General features: G+C 39.2%; 1 protein-coding gene across 4 annotated transcripts; it reads left to right on the top strand.

Annotated features, from left to right (window-relative positions):
- The first annotated feature begins 3765 nt into the window (after window positions 1-3765).
- LOC113506658 lies at window positions 3766-21211 on the top strand. 4 transcript variants are annotated; one of them, XM_026889485.1, is made up of 3 exons: window positions 3766-3973; window positions 16702-16921; window positions 17846-21211. In XM_026889485.1, the coding sequence occupies exons 1-3, from the start codon at window positions 3915-3917 to the stop codon at window positions 17954-17956; spliced, it is 390 nt and encodes a 129-aa protein (XP_026745286.1). In that variant the 5' UTR covers window positions 3766-3914; the 3' UTR covers window positions 17957-21211. The 4 variants fall into 4 exon arrangements, with proteins under 4 accessions (XP_026745286.1, XP_026745287.1, XP_026745285.1 ...); XM_026889486.1 differs by lacking the exon at window positions 3766-3973 and adding an exon at window positions 4476-4657; XM_026889484.1 differs by lacking the exon at window positions 3766-3973 and adding an exon at window positions 5423-5617.
- The last annotated feature ends 832 nt before the right edge of the window (window positions 21212-22043 follow it).

The raw sequence follows: 22043 nt of genomic DNA, 5'->3' as shown, positions 1-22043 counted from the left end.
TAGCCACGAGCTCCTCTGCGTACTCATTAAACCTTATTGTATTATCTTCACATATAAATATTAAAACATATCATTATATGATTATCATAAAATTGTAAATAGGCAACACAGTTAAAAATAAAATTTAGTAAAGATTGAAGTATTTATATGGTACAAGTTGTTGCGCGCGCCTTCGTCCGCATCTTTATAAAGATATGAAGCCGGATCTTTTGAAATCGGTATGATACAAACAGCGGCACAATTAGGGGAACACAAAAAATTTGCTTTGCCAACTTAAGTTGTACATATTGTTTTAGATATACAAAAAGTAGTTGCACTCAAACTTTCTAAAATTAATGCTTTAGTAACTTCCATAATATTTATTCTTGACGAATTTAACAAAAAATACAAAAATGAAACATTGAGAGGCTTTTTGGATTTCCTTGGCAAACCTTTCTGCCCAGGTTGTTCCTAGCTAGCTCATCTGGGTCATGCCTACGTAAAGGCAGTCACTCACTGTGTGCGCAGTGTGTAGCCGTGCGTTATCATGCATGAAAACGAAATTTTCGCCTATAAATTTGGCAAAAAAATGACATGGCGATATAAGATAGCCATCCATTACTAATGACCTCTAGCTCCGTGCGGGTTTCCAAACATATGCACCCCATACCATCACTGACCCTCTACCATACCGCACGGTTTCAGAGAACCTTGCTATGTGATATCGTTCCCCTCGATATCTATACATTCTTTCCTTCGAATTAACGAAATTTAAACAAAATCGGCTCTGGTCACTGAACAAAACACGGCCCCACACACTTGCCCAATCTCGGTGCTCTCGAGCGAATGACAATCTTGCTACACGATGAGCTACCTCGAGTTTTGTAGCCTTTGCTAGCATGTAAGAATTTAAGCCAATTTCATTTAACCGTCTTCGAACAGTCCTTTGACTAACGTTCACGTTACGGAACGGAAGTTTCGCAGAAGGAAACGATTTCGCAGCTGTTCAGCTGCTTGCCGATGATTTCGTAAAGTCTGCATGACCAAGAAACGGTCATCTAAAGCGCTAGTTGCTCGATTTCTGCCCTGTCCTCGTATGCGCCCGTACGGTCCAGTCTCCGTATAACGTTGAAATCACCAATGTCGATTCACCCATTGCGCGATAGCTGAACCCTTCCTCGATGTTGGTTACTACCCTGGCCGCAGAAGTTGCTGGTAGAACACTCATTTTGTATCAGAACAAAGTGCACTATACAAAAGTAAAAAGTGAAATGACCCGCAGTTCCCTTTCGCAACATCCACTAAAGTTCTTTTAGTATGAATAAAAAATGTTAAGTAGCCAAACTCTTAAAAAAACATCAATTCTTGTCAAAATAGTTCCAACAAGACTTGGGTGAATATCCAACAATGTTCGGTAAAAACAAGCTTTTTTGTGTTCCCCTAATTGTGCCGGTGAGTGTATTTTAGAGTTCCATCCGTACTAATATTACAAATGCGAAATTATTTCCGTCTTTCTGTCTGTGTCACTTTCACGCCAAAACTGCTGAACCGATTTTAATGAAATTGGGTACATGTATTCTAGAGCTTGAGAAAGGACATAGCTATTTTAAATAAAAAAAGTTTGGAAAGGGGTAATGGGGCTCAAAATTTATATGAAACTTTTTTTATGTACTAGGTTTTTGAAATTTGCTTAAAACTGCTGAACCTGAAACACCGCGTTGTAAATAGAAGTCCACGCGGATAGACATTCCCTGAAATTTAATAAAGTGAAGGGAAAGCATGTTCAAATTAAATAACTGTACCGCAGAGCGTATTTTTTTTTTATAAAGATTGGCACCTTTTTTCATTAATTTTATGCCATAATAATCTTTGATCTAAATTTGTAAACTTAAAAGATAGTAGACATCCTGTCGCAGACTTTCTTAAATAACTCTTACCTAAGTATAACGGGTTTCGTGATATTTTTCATTGCTGCGCTGCTCCTAATAATAGCGTTATGGTATGGAACGGCCTTCCTCTATAACTGGGCTGTCTACGTGTAACATAAAAATATTATTTTTACATCGGACTAACATTTCTTGCATTATAAACTAACAAACAGACTCTTAAGCTTTATCATATTACTATAGATGCTTGCATAACTCCTGCAGCGAAAACAGTTTATTTTAAGGCTTAGACAACACCGTCGCTATCTACCGCGGTTTTTGAGAGCAAAAGGAACTAATGGCTAAGCGGCTGCCCTGATTGAATAAAATCTTAGAATGTTTTTTTAGATCTAGTTTTTTGTTAAATAAATTTTAGTGTTTATTCTACGGTTTTTTTATAACTACCTGCTTTAAAAAATCGTAGTGGAAGCCTAAGCCGTTTGTGCGCTGTAGCATGGTGCGGTTGACAGTTGTCAGTATGACGTTGAAATCAATCAGTATCGCATGGCTAAGGATGTAAAGTCATGCAAGTAATTTTTATCGATAACGTTTTTTTACAGCTAAAATCACATTCCCTTTTTTACTGTTATAAAAATAATTGTAATATTAAATTAAAATCGAAGGTCGTGAATAAGACAAGAAGGGACATTATGTCTGATTGGGATCGTGATATCCATATTGATAATTGAATCGAGTCATCAGTAACGATATCAGTCACCGATTCAGATAACGAATTGAGTGACAATTCAGATGTTTCTAACTTTGATATGAGTTAAGATTAATAAAATATACTTTAAAAAAATGTCGACTTTTCATCGCAGCTGTACATCGCATCATTAATTATGTGCCTATTTGGCGTTACGTTATATGCATAACACGTTACTTATTTTTTCTTCCAATGGAATTTTATTTCTAAACTAGTTGTTGTTATGATGAAAGAGAGTCTAGCGAGGCGTTTATTTAGTAGGCTAGGTAGTTAGGAAGGTTATCAGAAAAATAGTTCATCTATGCTTCTTAACAAATATTAAAAAAGAAGATTTTTGTTTTGTGCTTTAAAGTGACTTTACTGGTTATTAAATTGTTTTAACAATGTAAAGCTATAACATAGAAGCATAGCAGCAATGAGAAATTTTATGAAACCGGGGAGAATATGTCAACGGCTAATCTTAGATAAAATTGCAGTGCACCAAATTTAATTTCAGTGAAGATCACTGTTTTAACATGACACCGCAACAAAATAATGACGACCACGCGGGCTCAGCCACGGGCAGTAGCTAGTAGGAAATATAATTTTAAACGCCTACAATTTTTTATCACTGAGTCCCACTGCTACAATACTTCCTAACAATTTAATCTCTTGGTAATATTCTTTATTATTTATGAATGGATTCGACCACATTTTCTACTCCTTAATTGTACTTTCTATTTGAATTTGATAAAAACTACTTCCGGGGTTAGGAACTTTTCTTAATGTCACATTACATGCCCAAAAGACACCCGGACTCTAAGGAGTTCTGCTCAAGGAAAGAACCCGTGACACGTATACAAGTATACAAACAATGTTATAATTTAGATTTTAGGTTCAGTATAAAATTTAATAACGCGGTGGTAGTAAAAGAAGCGTCTAAAAAAATACTCAGGCTCTATGAAATTGTACTTCCAATCAGCAATGTAGCTCACAAGACAGGGTTGGGAGGGGAGGCTTACGTTAGTTTTAAGACTATTCTAGAATTCTGAAACCTGTCGAGTGCGCATGTGCATAACTGCATTGCGGACGTTGTAGCCACACCTTGTCCTCCACACTGCCCTCCCCCCCACGTTCCTGTCCCCCTACCGCACTCGTCCCTCCTATTTGCCTGACGATCCGGGCGGCGTGACAGCGCGCATGTGCAAACTGCCCCGGGCCGCACCCTGTTAGAGCGCTTTCAGTCGACGCGAGTACACTGAAGCCTCTAGTTGTGTTGGGTTGACATTACGTGTAGAGCTGCAGAAGTAAAAATAAACGGTAGAATGTGTGTGAAGTGCCAAAAGTATTTACTCCTGTTACGCGGTCTGAAAATAAAACGCAGGTTAGTGATATTTTTTTAACCACTCATATTGTAGGTACATCATTCTATGATTAGAGCAGGAACAGAGTACAATTTTTAGGTGGTGAGGGAAGCCTTGTAGGTATTTTTAAAAGTGTTACTTTTTAAATTTTCGTTTCATTAATTCCTGAGATTTTCCATATGTTAAGTCCTTTGTCAGCTAGTAAAATTTGCTCCTAACGATATAAATTCGTGGCAAATTTCTTTGCTATACTTAAGACAGCTTGACGACCAACAAATTGTTGATTATGTAGGTTATTTCTTATGGCACTGTAAATAACCCCTTAAATCTATTCTTCTAGCACCTGGTGCTACGGTCTTTGTCTCGTATAAAGGCTTTACTCCCGCATGAGGGGGGAGGGGAGTGCAGCATCACTGCATTGCGGACGTTATAGCCACACCTCCTCTCCCTCCACACTGCCCTCCCCCGCGTGTTCCTGTCCCCCTATCGCTCCTCCCTCGACGATCGTGGCACAGGGTGGCGTGACAGCGCGCATGTGCATAGTGCACCGCACCACGCCCTAGCCGACTATATGAGTTCAGTCATCGCAGCCGCTCTGTAGCATCCCGTCGTGCTCTTAGTCTTGTATCTTGTATAAAGCTCTAGTGATTTTTGGTTATGGCAGAGAACGCGGCGCTGCTTCGAGAAGCAGTTCCTAGAAGCAGGTTAGTCAAAATGTAGTTTTTTTGGTTTTGGCCGAGTTAGTCTAGTAGGTTCTGCGAGGACGTGAAGCGCGTTGAACTCTTTGTAAATTTTCAATTTTGGATGTTGGATTGTGGGAAGTGTAGTTGTAAAATAATGTTTTGTGCATAAGTTATTGTTAAACTTTGGCTAGCGACTGCAATTTTAATTATTTTAGTACACCTATGTACTCTAAAGATTCTATAATGTTGAATCCCCCAAAGGCGCATGTGCACTGCTGCATTGCGAAATGCGTCACCCCCACATACCCTGCGCCAGTATCATGTGCTTTGTCCGGATGTTCTCTATCCTTGTACGTTTCTCCTATGGTTTGAAATAATAACAATAATTTTTCTAATGTTTTGAAAGTGATATCACTTGGAAAAATGTGGTGGACTCTTCATTATCATCAGCAACAGCCTTTATCCTCTCACTGCTGGGCATAGGCCTTCCCTTTCTCGTGCCAATTTCTGCGATTCAATTTCGCGGTACTATCTTGCTCCCGGACGACCGACTCTTCTTTTGCCGTGCCTTGGCCACCATTGTGTTACGTCTGGCATCATAAGTCCACTTCTCGAAATTGGTTTCATTTTCGGTTATCCGCATTATAATTTTCAATTCTATCGAGTGCGCATGTACATTACTACATTGCTGACGCTATAGCCACACCTTGTCCCTTCACACTGCCCCCCCCGTTCCTGTCCCCCTCCCGCCCTTGTCCCTCCATTTGCCCGACGATCCGGGCGGCGTGACAGCGCGCATGTGCAAACGGCCCCGGGCTGCACCCTGTTAGAGCGCTTTCAGTCGATGCGAGGACACTGAAGCATCTAGTTGTGTTGAGTTAACATTACGTGTAGAGCTCCAGAAGTAAAAGTAAACGGTAGAATGTGTGTGAAGTGCCAGAAGTATTTACTCCTGTTTCGCGGTCTGAAAATAAAACGCAGGTTAGTGATCTTTTTTAAATACTCACGTAGTAGGTACATTGTTCTATGATTAAAGAACAGGAATAGAGAACAATTTTTTCGTGGTGAGCGAAGCCTAATATTATTATATTATTATTAAGCGATACTTTTTTAGTTCTTTAGTTTTATTCCTTTCAATTTTTCATATGTAAACTCCTTTGTCAGCCAGTTAGATTTACACCTAAGTCATGATTTAGCCTACGGTTTTTGTCCCAGAAGATTTGTACCTGTATTGATCTAGTGCTCTCGTATAAAGGCTTTCCTCCCGCATTTGGGGGGGAAGGTAGAATTACTGCATTGCGGACGTTGTAGCCACACCCTCCTCACTGCTCCCCTCCCCCGATATGCCCGTCGAACGGGGTGGCGTGACGGTGCGCATGTGCAAATTTAGAACTTATAAACATAGCTTTTAGAGTCTAATCGATACAATTTGAAAATCAAATACTTATTTTTTATAACATTAATGTCGATTGAAGCTAGAACAGCATTTAAACTAAATGAAATTTATTTGTATTTGTACTGTAAAAGAATGACAATCAATTATCTCGATCCTAGAAAATAAACATCCATCTAAGATCAGCTCACTATATCCGTTTTATGCTAAGCAAATTGGTTCCATTATGATGCATTATTTGCGATGGTGTTTTGTTTAATGTTCTATAATGTTCTATTCATCCAAATAAATACGTATTTCATCACAACTATTTAATAATAAACAAAGTTGCAGTTAACATAATTTATCTTAAATTAATATTTTTGGAAATATCGCATTGTTAAAATAACATCCCAGCAAAATGCACGTAGGACTAGGTTTACAAACAAGTGCTTTAAAATAACATGACTTTAATTATTTTGAGAATAATCTACAATCTACATGTTATGACATTACAAGACCCAGTACTTGCACATCATAAGTTGAGTTGCAGTTAAAGATAGCGTTAGTCCGAAATCATTATTCCACGCGGACAAAGTCGCTGTCGGAATCTAGTATTGAATACTTGTAACGATTATTTATAAAATATTTAATTCTCCTTGTACGTTTTACGTAATTGAACTTCTCCGAAACGGCTTTACCGATTCTCATGAAATATTGTGTGCATATTGGGTAGGTCTGAGGATAGGATATCTGTTTTTTATTCATACACTTTTTTCATATAGTATACCAACGTTTACTGGGACAGTTAGTACACCATATAAAACACCATCACAAATAAATGTTTTGTAAACATAAATAAAAAAAGGTATAGTGGGTGATACTTAAAACATAGCCGTTATGATCTCGCGTACTTATTTGTAGAACTTTTAAGATACTCACTACAGTAATACATTATTCTGATCTATCTCGCATGGTTCAGCCAGCGCTTGCAAGTAAAGCAAAGTTGCATTACATTAAAATCTGTAAAATAATCAGTGTTCTCTATTTTACTATGCTCAGTATTTTTTAACTCCAATTAATATAAAAAGACTTGAATAACAAGACAATATTTGCACAAATAACATATTTTCCAGATGAAAATGGGAGTTAAGATAAAAATTAAGGTATAAAATAATTACTCTAATTTAGTAATTAATTGGCAGTGATTCCACGCATCCAAATAAACAGGGGTGAAGCGTTAGCCCTCGGTATTCTAGCTTTATTGATTTAGATTTTCTCCCGTGAAGAGTCTAGTCTCCCCTATCCGAGGGGGCGAGCAACGTCTGGTGCGGTGACCGTCTAGACAGGGGTGAGCTCGCGCATGCGCAGACTATACAATAGTACAATAGGTACCGTAGATACCTGAAGTCGATTCTAGTGCCGAGAAACATCCAAACATGGCTGACTTGTATTTAGTTCTAATGATAAACATTCGCGGAGTTGAAGATGTCGCGTCAGTACCGCAGTTTTGCCCGATCATTAAAATAAAAACAAGTAAGTGTTTGGTTTATTTCTTATTACTCGAATTTGTTTCTAATCGTGCCGATCAGTAATCATATTTTGGCAGGCCAACAATGGAACCTGGATAGGGGGAAGACTCGACAGCGCACATTCAATGTTGTGTTAGTATAGATTGATTACTGAAAATATTTGGATTGAACCTATAGTGACTAGTTGCTATTGATGAGATTTTAATGTAATTTAACTACGGGGTGTGGGTCATTTGTGATACTTACCTAACGTTTTTCACAACACGTTTGTGTCTCCATGCAAGGAACATAATTATTTTTGTCTATCATGCTATTTCGACTTTAACACTAAACAGGACGCATTTTGTTCAGATTTTTAAAGTATATTTTTTAACGGTTTCCTTTAAAACACCTTTAGCATTAAAATGAGTGATTCATATCTTCACAACCATGCGCCCGGAAGTAGTCACGAACAAGTTTCTCTACTTGTGTATTTAAGAAGAAAAATTATGTGTTTTTAACTATTATAATTTTACTCATTCATTTGTACCGTGTGTATACATATGTACATTACGCATCGCTAGATACTTATAAAAATAAACGCGTAAGTTATTTAAAACAGATAGTATAAGCTCACGTTTACTTTTACATTGAACACTAAATGTGCCTGTGGTAATTGATTGAAGTGGTCAGAGTAACATAAGTTGTAACAAACTGGCTTCATCAAATCTCATTCAAGTTTATTCACAGGATCATGTCTCGTCAACGTCAACAAATGATTTAATGATTGAATTGGTTCTGTATGTAAAATGCTAGCTTATGCGCGCGCCTTGTTTGCGTGTGTTTATAAAAATAAGTTAGATTGTTTAAGTCGGATTTATATTTATACAGTGCCCGCATCTTCTGCCAGTTTCTATTACATATTCTATTACTGCTTTAATACCCGTAAATGCTCTAGCCTTTCTCAATAAATGGGCTAACTAACACTGAAAGTGTGAAACTCTAGCGGTTTTGGTAGCACACGCCACACTTACATACTTTCGTGTTTATAATATTAGTAGGACGTAGCCACATCATCACCGGCAGTGACCGCACTACAGCACCGCAGTGGCGGATCGAGGTATAGGCTATAGAGTTTTTGTCGTTCTTACTTTTTGAAGGGAATCATGCAACCAAAAATTTTCTTAAAATTATATGATAACTAGCATTTGGCCCGCGGCTTCGACCGCGTCGAGGTCGGTTATATCGCATTTCCAAGAGAACTCTTCAAAAGTCCGGAATAAAAACTATCCTACGTTCTTTCTCAAGGTCAACTCTATCTATGTACCAAATTTCATTAAAATCCGTTTAGTGGTTTAGACGTGAAAGCGTAACAGACAGACAGACAGAGTTACTGCCGCATTTATAATATTAGTAGGGATTAAATTACTAGCTTATTTTTTTAGCTAGTCAAAGTCTACTTATGTACGAGCAGGGTAATGTGTGCTTCTTCACTGCTTTATCACTCTTGTTTGGTGCAGAAGTGGTCAGGGTCATCCATATGATTGGTGGAGAGAGAACAGCTTTCCGCACGACCTCCCGCCACCTTACCCTGACCGCGATTTCAGGCGTCTATCTTGTCCTCGTTTGGACTTTCCCTGGCACTGCAGCATAACGAAAAATGAGAAACCCAAATGATCGCCTGAGACTGATTCTCGAGATATTAGGATTCCTCTATACTTAAGGGAACTTGTCCATTATACATAGTTCTGTTTTTTGATATAGGAAGTTTGACCTCATTAACTTATCCGAAATTATTTGAGAGTAAAGCCCCGGTGTATTTAAGGCTGAACCACAAATAAGCAATCTGTGTCTCTTTGAGTTGTCATTGACATTCAACTTCCTCAATAATTTGGGGGAAAATGAAAATTAATTTTCGAGACTCTTTATTTTTCTTACATCCTGCGGAATCGGAAGCCATCTCCCTGAACAATTACATATTCAGTCCCTCTTCGTGTTGCATAATGCGGGCTCATGTCATTACTCAGCCTATTAGTGAATCTGCCACGTATCACTTTTAAAATGTGGGCATCGGTAGGTTTCACTCTTCCAGTTTCAAAACAAATGCTCGCTCCTGCAGCCTTGGCCTTAGCCGCGTCTCCAAGTTAGATTTCTATGAATCAGGGGAATTGAGATTACCTATTTTGTAAAAAAAAACAAATCTTTTGCTGTCGGTGTTTGCTTGGAGTAAATTATGAACACTCTGTACACGCTTAAATTATATTCTAGAGCACCATGTAAAGTCTAAATAGTAATTGAAAATCCGTGGCGTCTGTTCTATTTTGTCATTGCTTTTATAAAACGTGAATTTCGTTTACATAACTCAATTAAAAAATCTGTGTATTAATTTATTCCTGCCCAAAAAAGTTACTTGGAGGAGCGATAGGCAGAATTGATCGATTAATGGAAAATATCTAATATCACAGTTTTAGTAATAATCGTTTAGAAGATTCTGTAATAAAAAGAGTGCACTCCGCGTGAAATATTACATGAGGAGTTCGCCGTTAAATAGTCTAGCAGTATTGATCTAGTACTTCGAACAAAGCTTTACCTGCCCCTACAAAGGCGCGGTGGGTATTGAGAGGGGGCGCTAGGAACTTTAAGTTGACTTACGGCCGCTTTCTATATTCGATCTCAATCCCTAATTTACGGATCGAGATTGACATTTGAATCCATTTTCAACTTTTAGTGTTTCTATAACCGATCCATGGATCGTTTTCTCGATCTTTTTCTTCAATCTATCTTTGGGAGGGCGGATCGAGATTTTAGATTGGTATTTATATGAAAGTGACAGTTATGCGTTTTCTATAACCGATCTCTGGTTTTGACAAATCGATTTTCGACGTTTTTGATCTATAATCGCGATCCCCAAATTTTTACGGATTGTACTGAGAAATCTGTGAAAATGGAAATATTTTCAAGTGATAGTGATAGCGATCTTGAAGTATTAGCTCAGCTATCGGACTGGGATAGTAGTGACATCGAAGACGAACAAAATCTGTCCTCAAAATTTGTAATTGTGATTGTGATGTATCGAGTGGCTGTTTTTTTTTCTGTACTTTACTTGTAAACGGGGGTCAAGGATTTAAGCTGAAGACCAGCGCTCAGTAATTCTTTTGGATTGCTAAGCATAAGCTGACGCTTAAACTTTTTTTCTTTCGGTTTTATAGTTTTTGTGTACTAAGTACACTTTTACCAATATCTGTAATACTGGAATCAATAAATAACGATTATAATATTCTCGTTTTCATTTATTTATTTAAAACCATGAAGTATCATTACAGGGTTTACTCTAATGCGACAACTTAGAACTTAAACTAAACAAAAATTGCAACACATTACATTATTAAAAACACATAAACACGTCAGTCTGATTTTGAAGAAGTTGGTGGTGTGGAGAGCTCTTGTAAGAGGTGCTTTGGCGAGCAAATTTGTTCTCGCTGTAGGTGCGGGCTTCGCCGCCGCCGCACGAAGCGGTCCGGTACACACACTCAAGCGCTGCAATACTTCCGGGTGATTCTCCATTCCACGAATCACCTTCACCAAGGAGACGACCAGTGCAAACTCCCGTCTCATATACAGTTGATCATTGCCAACCATGCCCAGAACAAACAGAGTGGGATCCATGTAGGTAGAACGGATACACCCCATACAGTTTCTTGTACAGATGGCGCGTGAACTTATTCTGAATGCGCTCGAATATTACCGCTGTATTCTATTCTATAGCTGAGACATCGGAAAAACAAACAACAAATAAAATTGCGATTTTAAAATATATTATGTTAATGTCAAACTGACTGACAACTTTTCGATTGACTGACGTTCCGTTGCTCATCAATAAACGTTTATTGTCGTTTATGCTTTTTCTAATCTTCAGGTAGAATTATAGTATTTACCGCTACGACTTCCCAATCTTTTATTTTTGTATTTTGTGGAATTTCTAGTGATTATACATAAAATAGATAAGCTTTAAGAAAAAAAACACGTTTTTACTCATTAATATTCATGAAGTACTTTTTCTGCACATGCGTAAAACAAAACGTTTAGCAGGGCGATCTATCCGTTTTTTTTCGATGGATTTCGAGACGAGATCGATTAAAGAAATGCAGATTCAAGTTCAATCGAGGGATTGAAAAAAATCTGGATTGATCGGAATCTTAGATTCGGGATCGAATATAGAAAGCGGCCGTTAGTCAAGCCTGTCGCTCGCTTGCATCCGGTCGTTTTTTATTAACAGCTCCCATGAGGAGCTACTGTGATAACCCCGTAGTGTTGTTTGAGGTCGGTTGAGAAATCATTTCGGGCATTTTCAAAGGTATATTTTATTATCTTTTTACTACTCTTAAACTAAGAGTCGTATCTATAGGTAAGGCGACACGCCTTATCTCGTTGCCCCCTCGTAATAATTTAAAGCTGCTACATAGGCCAGTTTCACCTTTTGAAAGGTAATCGAGCATTTCTTTATATCGTTAGACTTTCCGTCGCCAACATAGCCTCGTTTCGATTTCTTCAGATTCATCAATAAGTATCCCAAACCCTAGTTTCTAATTACCTTTTTGAGAATTGGTTTCTATTACATCGAAAATAATATTCTTGGTTGGATTTTTACCTAAAAACATCGTGCAGAGTTCGGCCCGAACATACTCCAGCAGTATTGATTTATCACTTTCGAACAAAGCCTTGATCACTGCATTGGCACGGGTAGCGGGGAAAAGGGGGATTGAGTGGGAGTGACACCGCGCATCTGCATCGTGCGCCCCAACGCGTCCACTCCCATTTAGTCGAGTCACCCGCGCGCCTGCATTCGGTCGTGTTGCACTGTCAGCTAGTGCTAGCCCTCTCGTTGTGCTACTGTGATACTTGGTGCTACAGTTATTGTGTGCTTGTCGCAGCTTCAGGGAGCAGTTACTTAGATCATTATTTCGTTTGAAAAGGTAATTTTCTTACTTATCGTTTCTAGTCATAGGTTAAATAGCCATAACGCAATGGTACCTCCTTGTTGTCGTTTTCAATTTTTTATTTCAGAATATCGAATATTCTTTCATTATTAAGACTTGATTGAATCGAAAGTAAGTGTTTATATAATGCGGTTTAACTATTTTCTTGCAAAATAGGGGTTAGTCTATTCGCAATTATTGTATTAAGCACATCTTAGCCCGAGTACAAATAGTCTAACGGTATTGATTCAGTCTGCTCCGCGCATAGTTACGGAGGAAGGGGGGAGCGAGCGTCTGCAAGATGTCTGCGCATGTGCACGCTGCACCGCACCCCGGTGACGCCGATTCAGTCGATCCAACCGCGCGTCAGCATCCGGATGTGCCTAACTAACGCCAGTTTATATTCAAAGTGTTGTTACTGCTTTTTGTCCCTGCTTCAGAGAGGCGTTTCTTGAAAATTTATAAGTTTTGCAAGGTAATGTGGCTTGATTATCTTTATCTATTAAGCTATTAGTCTAGGATCGTAGATTTGAAACTGTTCGAAGACAGGTAGTTTAGATAGTTCAATGTTTCAGAATTTTGATTAGATGTTCAATCCCCGCCTGATGACTCTAGATAGAAACTTGATGTTTCTATCTAGTCCGCACACTTCAGTGCGCCGGTCTTGGTCGGGGAACAGTCTAGCAGTATTGATTTATATCGAACAAAGCTTCGCATAGATGTGGCACAGGGAGGAGTCGTGGCCGCGAACATTTGTTTAATGCAGCGCATACCATTTCTTTAAGTTATTAGTAAAGTAACGCTTTACGCAAGCAAGAATGTGGAACTGTTACCGTTTGCAAATTTTGATTTGATGAGATGACAAATAAAATTATTCTAGTTTACTATTCAAAAAGTGAGGAACAGTTTATCTAATTGCAGTGTTTAAATTGCGCGAGGTAGAGCCCTGGCGTAGTCTAGCTGTATTGATCCAGTACTTGCGATAGAGGGGCGGGGATTGGGGGGGGGGGGTAGAGTGGCGCCGCGCATGTGCATACTGCAGCGCACCGCGTCCACGCCCAGTTAGTTGAGTCTCCCGCACGCTTGCATACGGTCGTGTTGTTCTGTCAGCTCTCGCGTGGAGCTTCTGTTATCACCGTTTTAGTGTGTTTCACTGCTTTGAAGACCTGCTACTTCAAATATAATCACCTTCTGAAAGGTAATGTAACATTAATATGTTTTCTTGATATAGTTAGGTTTAAAATCACAAACATACTCGTATATAGAGCCTCCTTTGTCCTGTTTTTAGAACATTCGGATCTATAGTTTTTACCAAACCATAGTTTTTATCATATGTTTGAGGGAGTTAGGCTTCATATCTTAGTTTCATATTAAGCACCAGCATCTCTTACAGCGCATAAATTATTGTCGCGCAGGGCTTGGCCCGGGAATAGGCTAGCAGTATCGATCTAGTACTCTCGAACAAAGCCTTTCCCTCTGGGGGTGGGGTCCGCGCGGATGAGGGCGCGCATGTGCACCCTGCACCGCACCCGCCTCCCTCGCCGCCTGCTCCGCCTGCACCCGGGTGTACTCAACTTCGAATTTTCGGATAAATACTCCTTTGTGCTTCCATAGGGAATTTAGTCGTATGCTATTTGAGTTTGTTGTTAACGTGTTTATTATGAACTGCTTGGTTTAGGTGGCCACTCGATCATGTTGTATCTTTTCTGTATTAGTATTTATCGGAATCAGTGGCTCGCTTTATAAATGACTAGCTGTTGCCCGCGATTTCATCCGCGTGGTTCAAAGCTATATGTTAAGACTTTTTGTTGTTTTAGAACTATTTCAGAAATCGCGATATAAAGAAGCCTATGTTCTTTTAATTTTTTTTGCCAAATTTCATCCAAATCCGTTCAGACGTTTTCGAGTTATTGAGTAACAAACATCGAAACATCCACACTTTCACATTTATAATATTAGTAAGGATAGTAAGGATGATCCCTTCTAAACAAAATGGACATGAAATATGATATCCGTAAATGTTTGAGAAGCGGTATACAAAACATCTAGTACTTTCAAATAAGGTTTGGCCCAATAAGCAGGGCAAGCAATAACCGCGCATACCGCTCACTTATTGTTACATGGGTAAAATGTGTTGATCACCATCAAATCTGTCGTTTGCGATGAAGTCTTGTCCTCGATATGACATTAAACTGTCGTGCATTTAATATACAAAATAAATCTCCGTTTCCTCAATTCGTTACTGCAAACAATTCAGAAAAAAAACGAGCTTTTAAGGATGGATTAATCCATTTATAATACTACAGTTTTTATAAAATTGTGTTTTTGACCCTCTACGCAATAACGACGGGGTATTAGAAGTTTGACGTGTCTGTGTATTTGTGTGGCATCGTAGCTCGCAAACGGATGGTTCGAATTTAATGCGGTTTTTTGGTTCGAAAGGTATATCAGTCGAGAGTGTTCTTGGCTATGTTTTGCGGAAATCGGTTCAGGTCTTCAAGGTCAACGTAATCAGGTCGTTTGTTAGTTGTGATAGGAATGTTACACGCTCAGTTTACTTGCAAGCATATGTGGGATCTGATATTTGAAACACTTATGTCTTCTAAAATCTAGTAAACCCATCGAGTTTAGGCTCGTTGGATTTATCTTGACTTAGTTCTCTTCATGTTTCTATTTCACGAGGACCTGATGCTGGAAATGGGATGTGGCGGATGAAACCCTGGAATGCCGGAATGAAACGGATTAAACGATTTTTATTTTTGCTGGAAGTCTAGAATGACCGAAGTTTAATCTTCGTATATCGTATGGCGTACAGGTGTCAGGCAGTATAGCCGACATCGAAATAGGGTATTCAATTAACCACTTAATCAAGACTCATCATCGTTTATTTTAAAATCAAACTCCCCAGCTTTCCGGTGTCTATTCTTTTCACATTATCGAGTTACTTTACACAATCTATATTCACGATTTCACGAGACGTCTTCAATTTTACACAAACTTTTCTGAATTTAAATATCCCGCTTAAATTTGTCAACCTTCCAGTATTCATCCGAACAATAACTATACCATGAAAGAGAGGACAGACTATTTATCACTTATGAGGTTAATTTAAGTTTTAGCAATTTATTCTAGCGACCATCTCCGACGTATATAATATCTAATCCTGTATTGTGTGTTCTGTTTACCGTCTATTCATAGCAACTGGTTAATTTTTTACCTTAATTTTATGTTAATATTTTATCATAATACTATCCTGTTATCGCCGTTAATCCTGAAAGAAGCAGAAACATGATCGGCAGAAGACCAAACTGTGAGGGTGCTCTGATATTTGCGTGGAAATATTTTCAACCAAATATCAGACCGTTCTTGTAGTTGTTACCACCGTAAGCCGAGAGAGAGCCACCTGCACCCAGGCTGAACCGGCGGAAGATAATCTGTACTACTATGTAAGGGTTGCTATTTATTTGCGTGGAAATCATCCACACAAATAAATGAGCATTCCTATAGTTTGCCCCGACGACAGCTGATGAAGAGTAACCTTCATATACATACATCGGATAAGTGTATGTAGATTACTTTAAGTCAAAATTAATAAAAGAAGTAATAGTTTTTTTTTATATAGACGATGTATAAAGTAATTTTATGTAATTTTTAAAGATACTGGCCTCTTACATACCAGCCCCTTCTTCATAAGCGACTTTATTTGTGAATTTGATACGACCATCACCTCTTCAGTAATAACATAAGCCCATGACTTGAATTGTTTTACTGAATGTATTTTGTTAACTGTGTTCATCCATAAACCGGTGTCTTCACAACACTAAGTCTGTTAATCTTATTGACAAATGCTGCGGTAGTTTTGACGTACCTACTCGAAACTGAATGCAATTGAACCTGTAAGGTGTGTTCAATTAGTGCGCGACATTCTTAGTGAACGTTCGGAGTTATTGTTTACGAAGCATCTGTTATTATTTCGTAGGCGGTTTGTTTTGGAAGTGCCTCACAAACATTTGTCGTATTAGCACTACCGAGCTCGACATTATTGTCCTACACGCGCTTTTATCACTTTACTTTTTTACACATCTTTATACCTTATCTAAAGACGTAATGTGAAAGGTGACATTAACAGACTTAGATTATCTTGCGTTGGACACCGAAAGTTTTTATATTAGAGTAGATAATAACATTAACATATGTTTGTTTCAGAACCCAAATTCGCACAACCTTGAAGAAGAAAGCGTTCGAAGACGCAGGTATACCTTTGCGTCAGGTAAGCAGCACAGTCACCAGCCCTGCGCCGCAGGCACCCCACGTGCCGCACGTGTCGCACGCGCCGCACGTGCCGCACGTGGTGCTCCCACCACCAGTCCCACCCGCGCCACTGAGCGTCATCAACACACATTCGGTTTTAGGAAATAACGCAGAGGTTCAAACATTCACTGACTATAAGCAACCAATAGTTGTTCTGTTTATGTTTAGTAGCTGTGACGTTTTTGGTTAGTGAAGTTTGAATTTATTTTATTTGAATGATCACCGGCTGCTGTTCTGGTTGCATGAGCTGTTTTCATTTTTTTTTACACTTTAAATCACGATTTATAAAGATCGGAAATAAATAACCGGATAAACACAAAAATTCAATCTTAAAATTCTCTAAATGTTTGACGAATTTCCTTTAAATATTAATGAGTTAGTTTCTATTTCGCAAGTTCACTTTCAGCGTTGATTATAGTTACCACTAAATATTAATAGTTTTTATTTATTATAAATGTCCATTGTAGCACTTAAAAAGAATAAGTCTAAAGTCGTGGAATATAAGTTGTTTTCTCTAGTTAGCCATGTATGATATTAATTTGCTATTTTTTATGTTGTTCCTTTTATGATGTAGCTCTTTTTTGTAAATTGTTAAATGTATTATGTAATTTAGTTAGATTTTGCATAAATGTTATTTTCCAATCATGTACAGTAGTTATGGCTAATCTATTGGCAACCATACTTTTCCCAATACTTTATGTACCTATTTATTAATGAAATTATATGAAATAAGTGGTTGTATTTAGATGAGCTCCGTAATTTTTATTCAAGTATGTGGAAATTAATGTTATCTTTGTAATAGCTTGGGCAAGTATTGCGCCTACGCGGCCCATTAATAGACACGTATGCCAGTAAATTGTCTCTCCGACTCGATTAAACTAGTTTGTCGTCAATTTTTTCATATTGATCTGATTAGAAAATGATCTATCGAAACTAATAAAAAAGCAATTTATCTTAAACAGGATTTAAATTCAATATCCCATTTTTCCTTCAAATAATGTAAAAGCAGGTTGCTAATTAGCCAATACGTTGTTTCCAGGTGACCCTGAACATGCTGAACGCTTTGGAGACGGAGATCGATGTGGACGGGCTCGGCGGCGACGTCAAGCTGGAGTTCGAGGCGCCCAGCGAGGAAGTGCCCACCGTCTAGATGGACGTGTTTTCGTTTGTTTCTGTTTGTTGGGTGTGCTAGGCTAAGCGGGCGCGGCCGAACTGTTACGCAGACCTGCTACTGTCACGCTCCTCCCCGGTGAACGCGCCACAGATCCCGCTCACCCCTGCCGTCTCCACTTCGAGGCGCGCCTCCGCTGCCTCCTCTTCTCGTTATTCGACTTGCCTCTCTTCTGACCTCGAGTCTCTTTTCCTTCTCCACCTCATTTATATTCCCTTACCCCTCAAATATGTTGAGTCACTATTTTTGGACACATAATCATATTATTTCTCAAATATTTCCCTCGCCTACATTTGCCCTAAATGGATATTTTTCTCTGTCTTTATCTATTATCCCCGTTCGCCTAAAAGGGGGGTGACTGTAGCACCGTTACAATAAGTTAACATACCTAAGTGCATCTTCGACACAGGGCTTACCCGACGACTCTCGGGTGAACCGTTTGTCCTCTTTAATGTTATTGTTAGTTTCATTTAGTTCTATTGCACCGCCCGTGAAGGGTGAACAACCAGCTCCGGCCCACTTGTGGGCCGTTGTAGCCATTTTTACTTGTTTACGATTAAATTATTTAAACGTGACATTACTTATGATTAGGTTTTACATGATTTATGTTTAAACATTGAGTTCTGTTCAATATAATTTACCTCATTTGTAAAAGTATGTCAAAATAGTTGCCTTATTCATGCTGTTTTAGACTAGTTAAGTAGAAGAAATTATTTACACAGAAATAGAGAGATTTATATACCTTGGGGCATTCGGAGTAACCACTTGTGTTTGGATATCGTTTGGGCGACGCAGCGCGGCACTCTGTGCGGCGGTGCGCAGCCTCGGCGCGGTGGATAGTGACTTGTTGGTAGATGAATATTATATTTTATTATATTCTTTTCCAAGTGCCTTTGGGCAGAATAGTAAGAGTTATCCGAAACCACTCGGGCTTTTTCATATATATATGTATATTTGGTAACAGTTCGGCTAGCCCACGTTTATCTTCGGTTGCTATGAGTTAAGTTTTGATGTTGTCCACTGGCGGTTAATAAACGTCTTTTCACTTGGTCCACTTTAGTAGATCAATTGATCCTACAAAACTGTTTCCTGTGTAATTTGCTAAGGTTTGACTCGTCAGTGGACCCGAAACCGGTCGGTATCGAACTGAGTGCCTCGACCCATAGGCATAAACTATAGCAAATAATAGATATGTAAAGACACATACCTCATTCCGTCTTCCACGAGTAGCTTTAGCTCGATACCGACGGCTCAAGTTCTTTTTATATACATCTGTTTTTCATATATTAGAGCATATTTATATTGACTCTCGTGAACAATCTGTCGAGGGACTCTATATTGCGTTGAGTTCATTCAGAACAGTGAATAGCGTCCCTCGGCGGAGTAAACGAGCCGTTGTTATGTCGTATCCTCGGGTCCAGACAGCGATGCGGCGCGGCTCTTGCGTTGGTATGTCTAGACGGTCCTTGAGATGGCATCAGGTTTGCACTAAGAAGGTTCTTCCTATAATTTTAATCACCGCGTCAACCATCTTGTCTGGATTTAGGGCGGCAAGCGTATTTTTTGCGAAAATTAGATTATATTTCATCAGATTATTTATATATTTAATAGATATTTATTTACACGGAATATTTTATTTTTATAAAAAAGTATATTTTTATGTAAAAGGGCGGGAGGGGTAGGCGGGATCACGTTAGGGAAGTGACCATCATGCGCGCCTGCAGCCCTGCTCACGAGCTGGTGCGGGCAGGCGGCACGGCGGTCGTGAGGCGGTCGAGGAGGGTGAACCGTCGGTTGTTTAACATCACAGGACTACCGTGGCGAGGGCTAACACCGAATTTCTAGAACTTCACTTCTGGCTCGTGTAGTAACATCTTGTACTGATAACTCCCTCAAGGCTACGTCAAGGACTTTACCGGCGGTCTCAAATTAATTGTAGACCTAGGATTTAGTTCGCTGTAGACCTTGGAGGTGAAGAAAGCCCGCGTGGGTGGGAGGTGCACGCTGCGGCTAGCCTGCGACGAGCGGGCGGGCCCGAGCCGCGACTGTCCGCGCACGTAACTTCCGACCATGCCGCCCTTTAGTTTATTTGCAGCAATAACATTAGTGCCGGATCGTAATGCGAATACCTCATTGTTGCCTCATTTTTTGGAAAACGCGATTATTTCTGAAAGTGTCTTTAAAATATAAAAATTAAATAACATGAACATACAAGCCGTGTACGGATAAAAATATACTTTTCTTAAACAATGTTCGATATGTATGTCTTGTATTTGAAATAACATCTCAGGTGTCAAGCTATGGATAAGTGTATTTCTTAATGTAAAAATACACTTAAAGCGATCTTGTAATGTGTGCAAATAGTTTACTAGGCGTATACAAGAACTGCACTTACTAAGAAACATAGTAAAATGTCTATGTATGTGCACATTTCACTTGCCAACTGGTGGCGACTGTCTACTTAATGATGTTCTTGTACCCGGCTATTAGTTAAATATGAAGTATCACTTCATACATGTTTACACAGGAATAGCATTGCTGTGAACTGGTTTGCTGTGAACGCCTAGCCCGTTTATGGCAAGCGCCACTCTCAATAATGAGGAGCTGCTACTCCTATTGGAGTGTGGCATTTAATAAGCGGGCTAGGCGTGCAGTGCACATGCAATGTTATTCATGTACATTGATAGATGTACGGATGTACGTCTTGAGGTAGGTGGTAGTGCCAAGTTACTCAAGGCAGGCACGCCCGGGGAAGTACCACCCCCCCACAGAATACCATCGAGCGCGGCGACGTGACTTCACCGAGGCTCACGCCGACGTGGTCGCGACTCGCAGCGCTTGTGGGGAGCCGGAGCCTACTGCCGGCAGCGCGCTCCGGACCGGCGCCCTCGGGGGCTGGTCGGGGTGCGCGGCGGGTCGCATGACCCGCTGCATGCTTGCCGGCTTCACAAAATTCCACCTCTTTTGTAAATAGTTTCCTTCTTCCTAGAATTAAGGTTTTGTAAATAGCGATCAGTAGGGGTCTTTGAATACCTCTAAGAGCCTTACAGATCTAGTGCCGTTGGGCTAGGGCTCGGGATACGTAATTTCTCAGAGTTGAATACTATCGATGTATTTTGCTAATATTCAATTCTATACCAAATTGCTAGACCGTAGCTCTTATATTTCTAGTAATATTTAAATAAACATTACTCCCTGTTTATCCGAGTGACATTAAATAATATAATATGATAACTTTGTTTTATTCCAGTTTACCCTTTGGCTTATTTCTATTCCTTCTAAACACAATCTAGTATTGATCAAAAAATTAACAACGAACCAGGTGTGAGCACTTTACACATGAGTTATATATACACGATGCAAACGTTTCTTACAAGTGTTATACTGCAGACTGCCATAAGTACCTAACTATAAAAACAAGAAATTATTTTTTTTTGAAATTGCAAACATTGCTAGCATTTAACAGGAAAAAACACACAAAATCATTTTATGTAGGCCTTTAAATAGAACTAGTAATGTAACTTCGACAAACCACCTGAAAGCTTTTTATGACGTAGAACATTGTCTAAATCATGAAAAATATGGTCGTCTGTTGGCAGCGAATACTAACAAATGCAAAGATCCACGAAAGATTTTTAACTATAGTTCCTGTAGAGTTACAACATCACTGTTCGAAGTTACACCTGCCTTGCCTTGCCCCACGCTGATACCACCAAACAGGACTCATTGGGTACCTACCTATTTATTCGTAAGCTTTTCACTGTTGTTCATTAGCACTGGAGGGATCAGGCTCGAATTTGGCATGCCGGTAGGTTATGACGTAGGCATCCGATAAGAAAATATTTTGATAAATTCCACCCCTAAGGTGATAAAATAGGGTACGAAAGTTTTTAATAATCTTAGATTCTTAACTGATTACTGAAATCAAAGATTGAGGCTAGTGTGATGAAGATGTTTGCTTAAATAGGATTATGATAACTTCATCCCCCATTGGGATATAAAATAAGGGATAATGGAGGGTGTAACTATTATTACATTAGTGTGACCCTATAAGTGGCCGCTCAAA

This window comes from Trichoplusia ni (assembly GCF_003590095.1).
Source record: "Trichoplusia ni isolate ovarian cell line Hi5 chromosome 21 unlocalized genomic scaffold, tn1 tig00002161_group20, whole genome shotgun sequence".
In the NCBI taxonomy this organism is placed as follows: Eukaryota; Metazoa; Arthropoda; class Insecta; order Lepidoptera; family Noctuidae; genus Trichoplusia; species Trichoplusia ni.
Note: the sequence above shows the minus strand (reverse complement) of the source record. Positions and strands in the feature narration are given on the sequence as shown.

Excerpts from the sequence above, each read along its gene's own strand:
- LOC113506658 (XM_026889485.1), top strand. The coding sequence starts at position 3,915 with ATGTGTGTGAAGTGCCAAAAGTATTTACTCCTGTTACGCGGTCTGAAA. Across the intron at positions 3,974-16,701 it reads GGTCTGAAAATAAAACGCAG|AACCCAAATTCGCACAACCT; the intron begins GTTAGTGATATT and ends TGTTTGTTTCAG. Across the intron at positions 16,922-17,845 it reads TTTTAGGAAATAACGCAGAG|GTGACCCTGAACATGCTGAA; the intron begins GTTCAAACATTC and ends CGTTGTTTCCAG.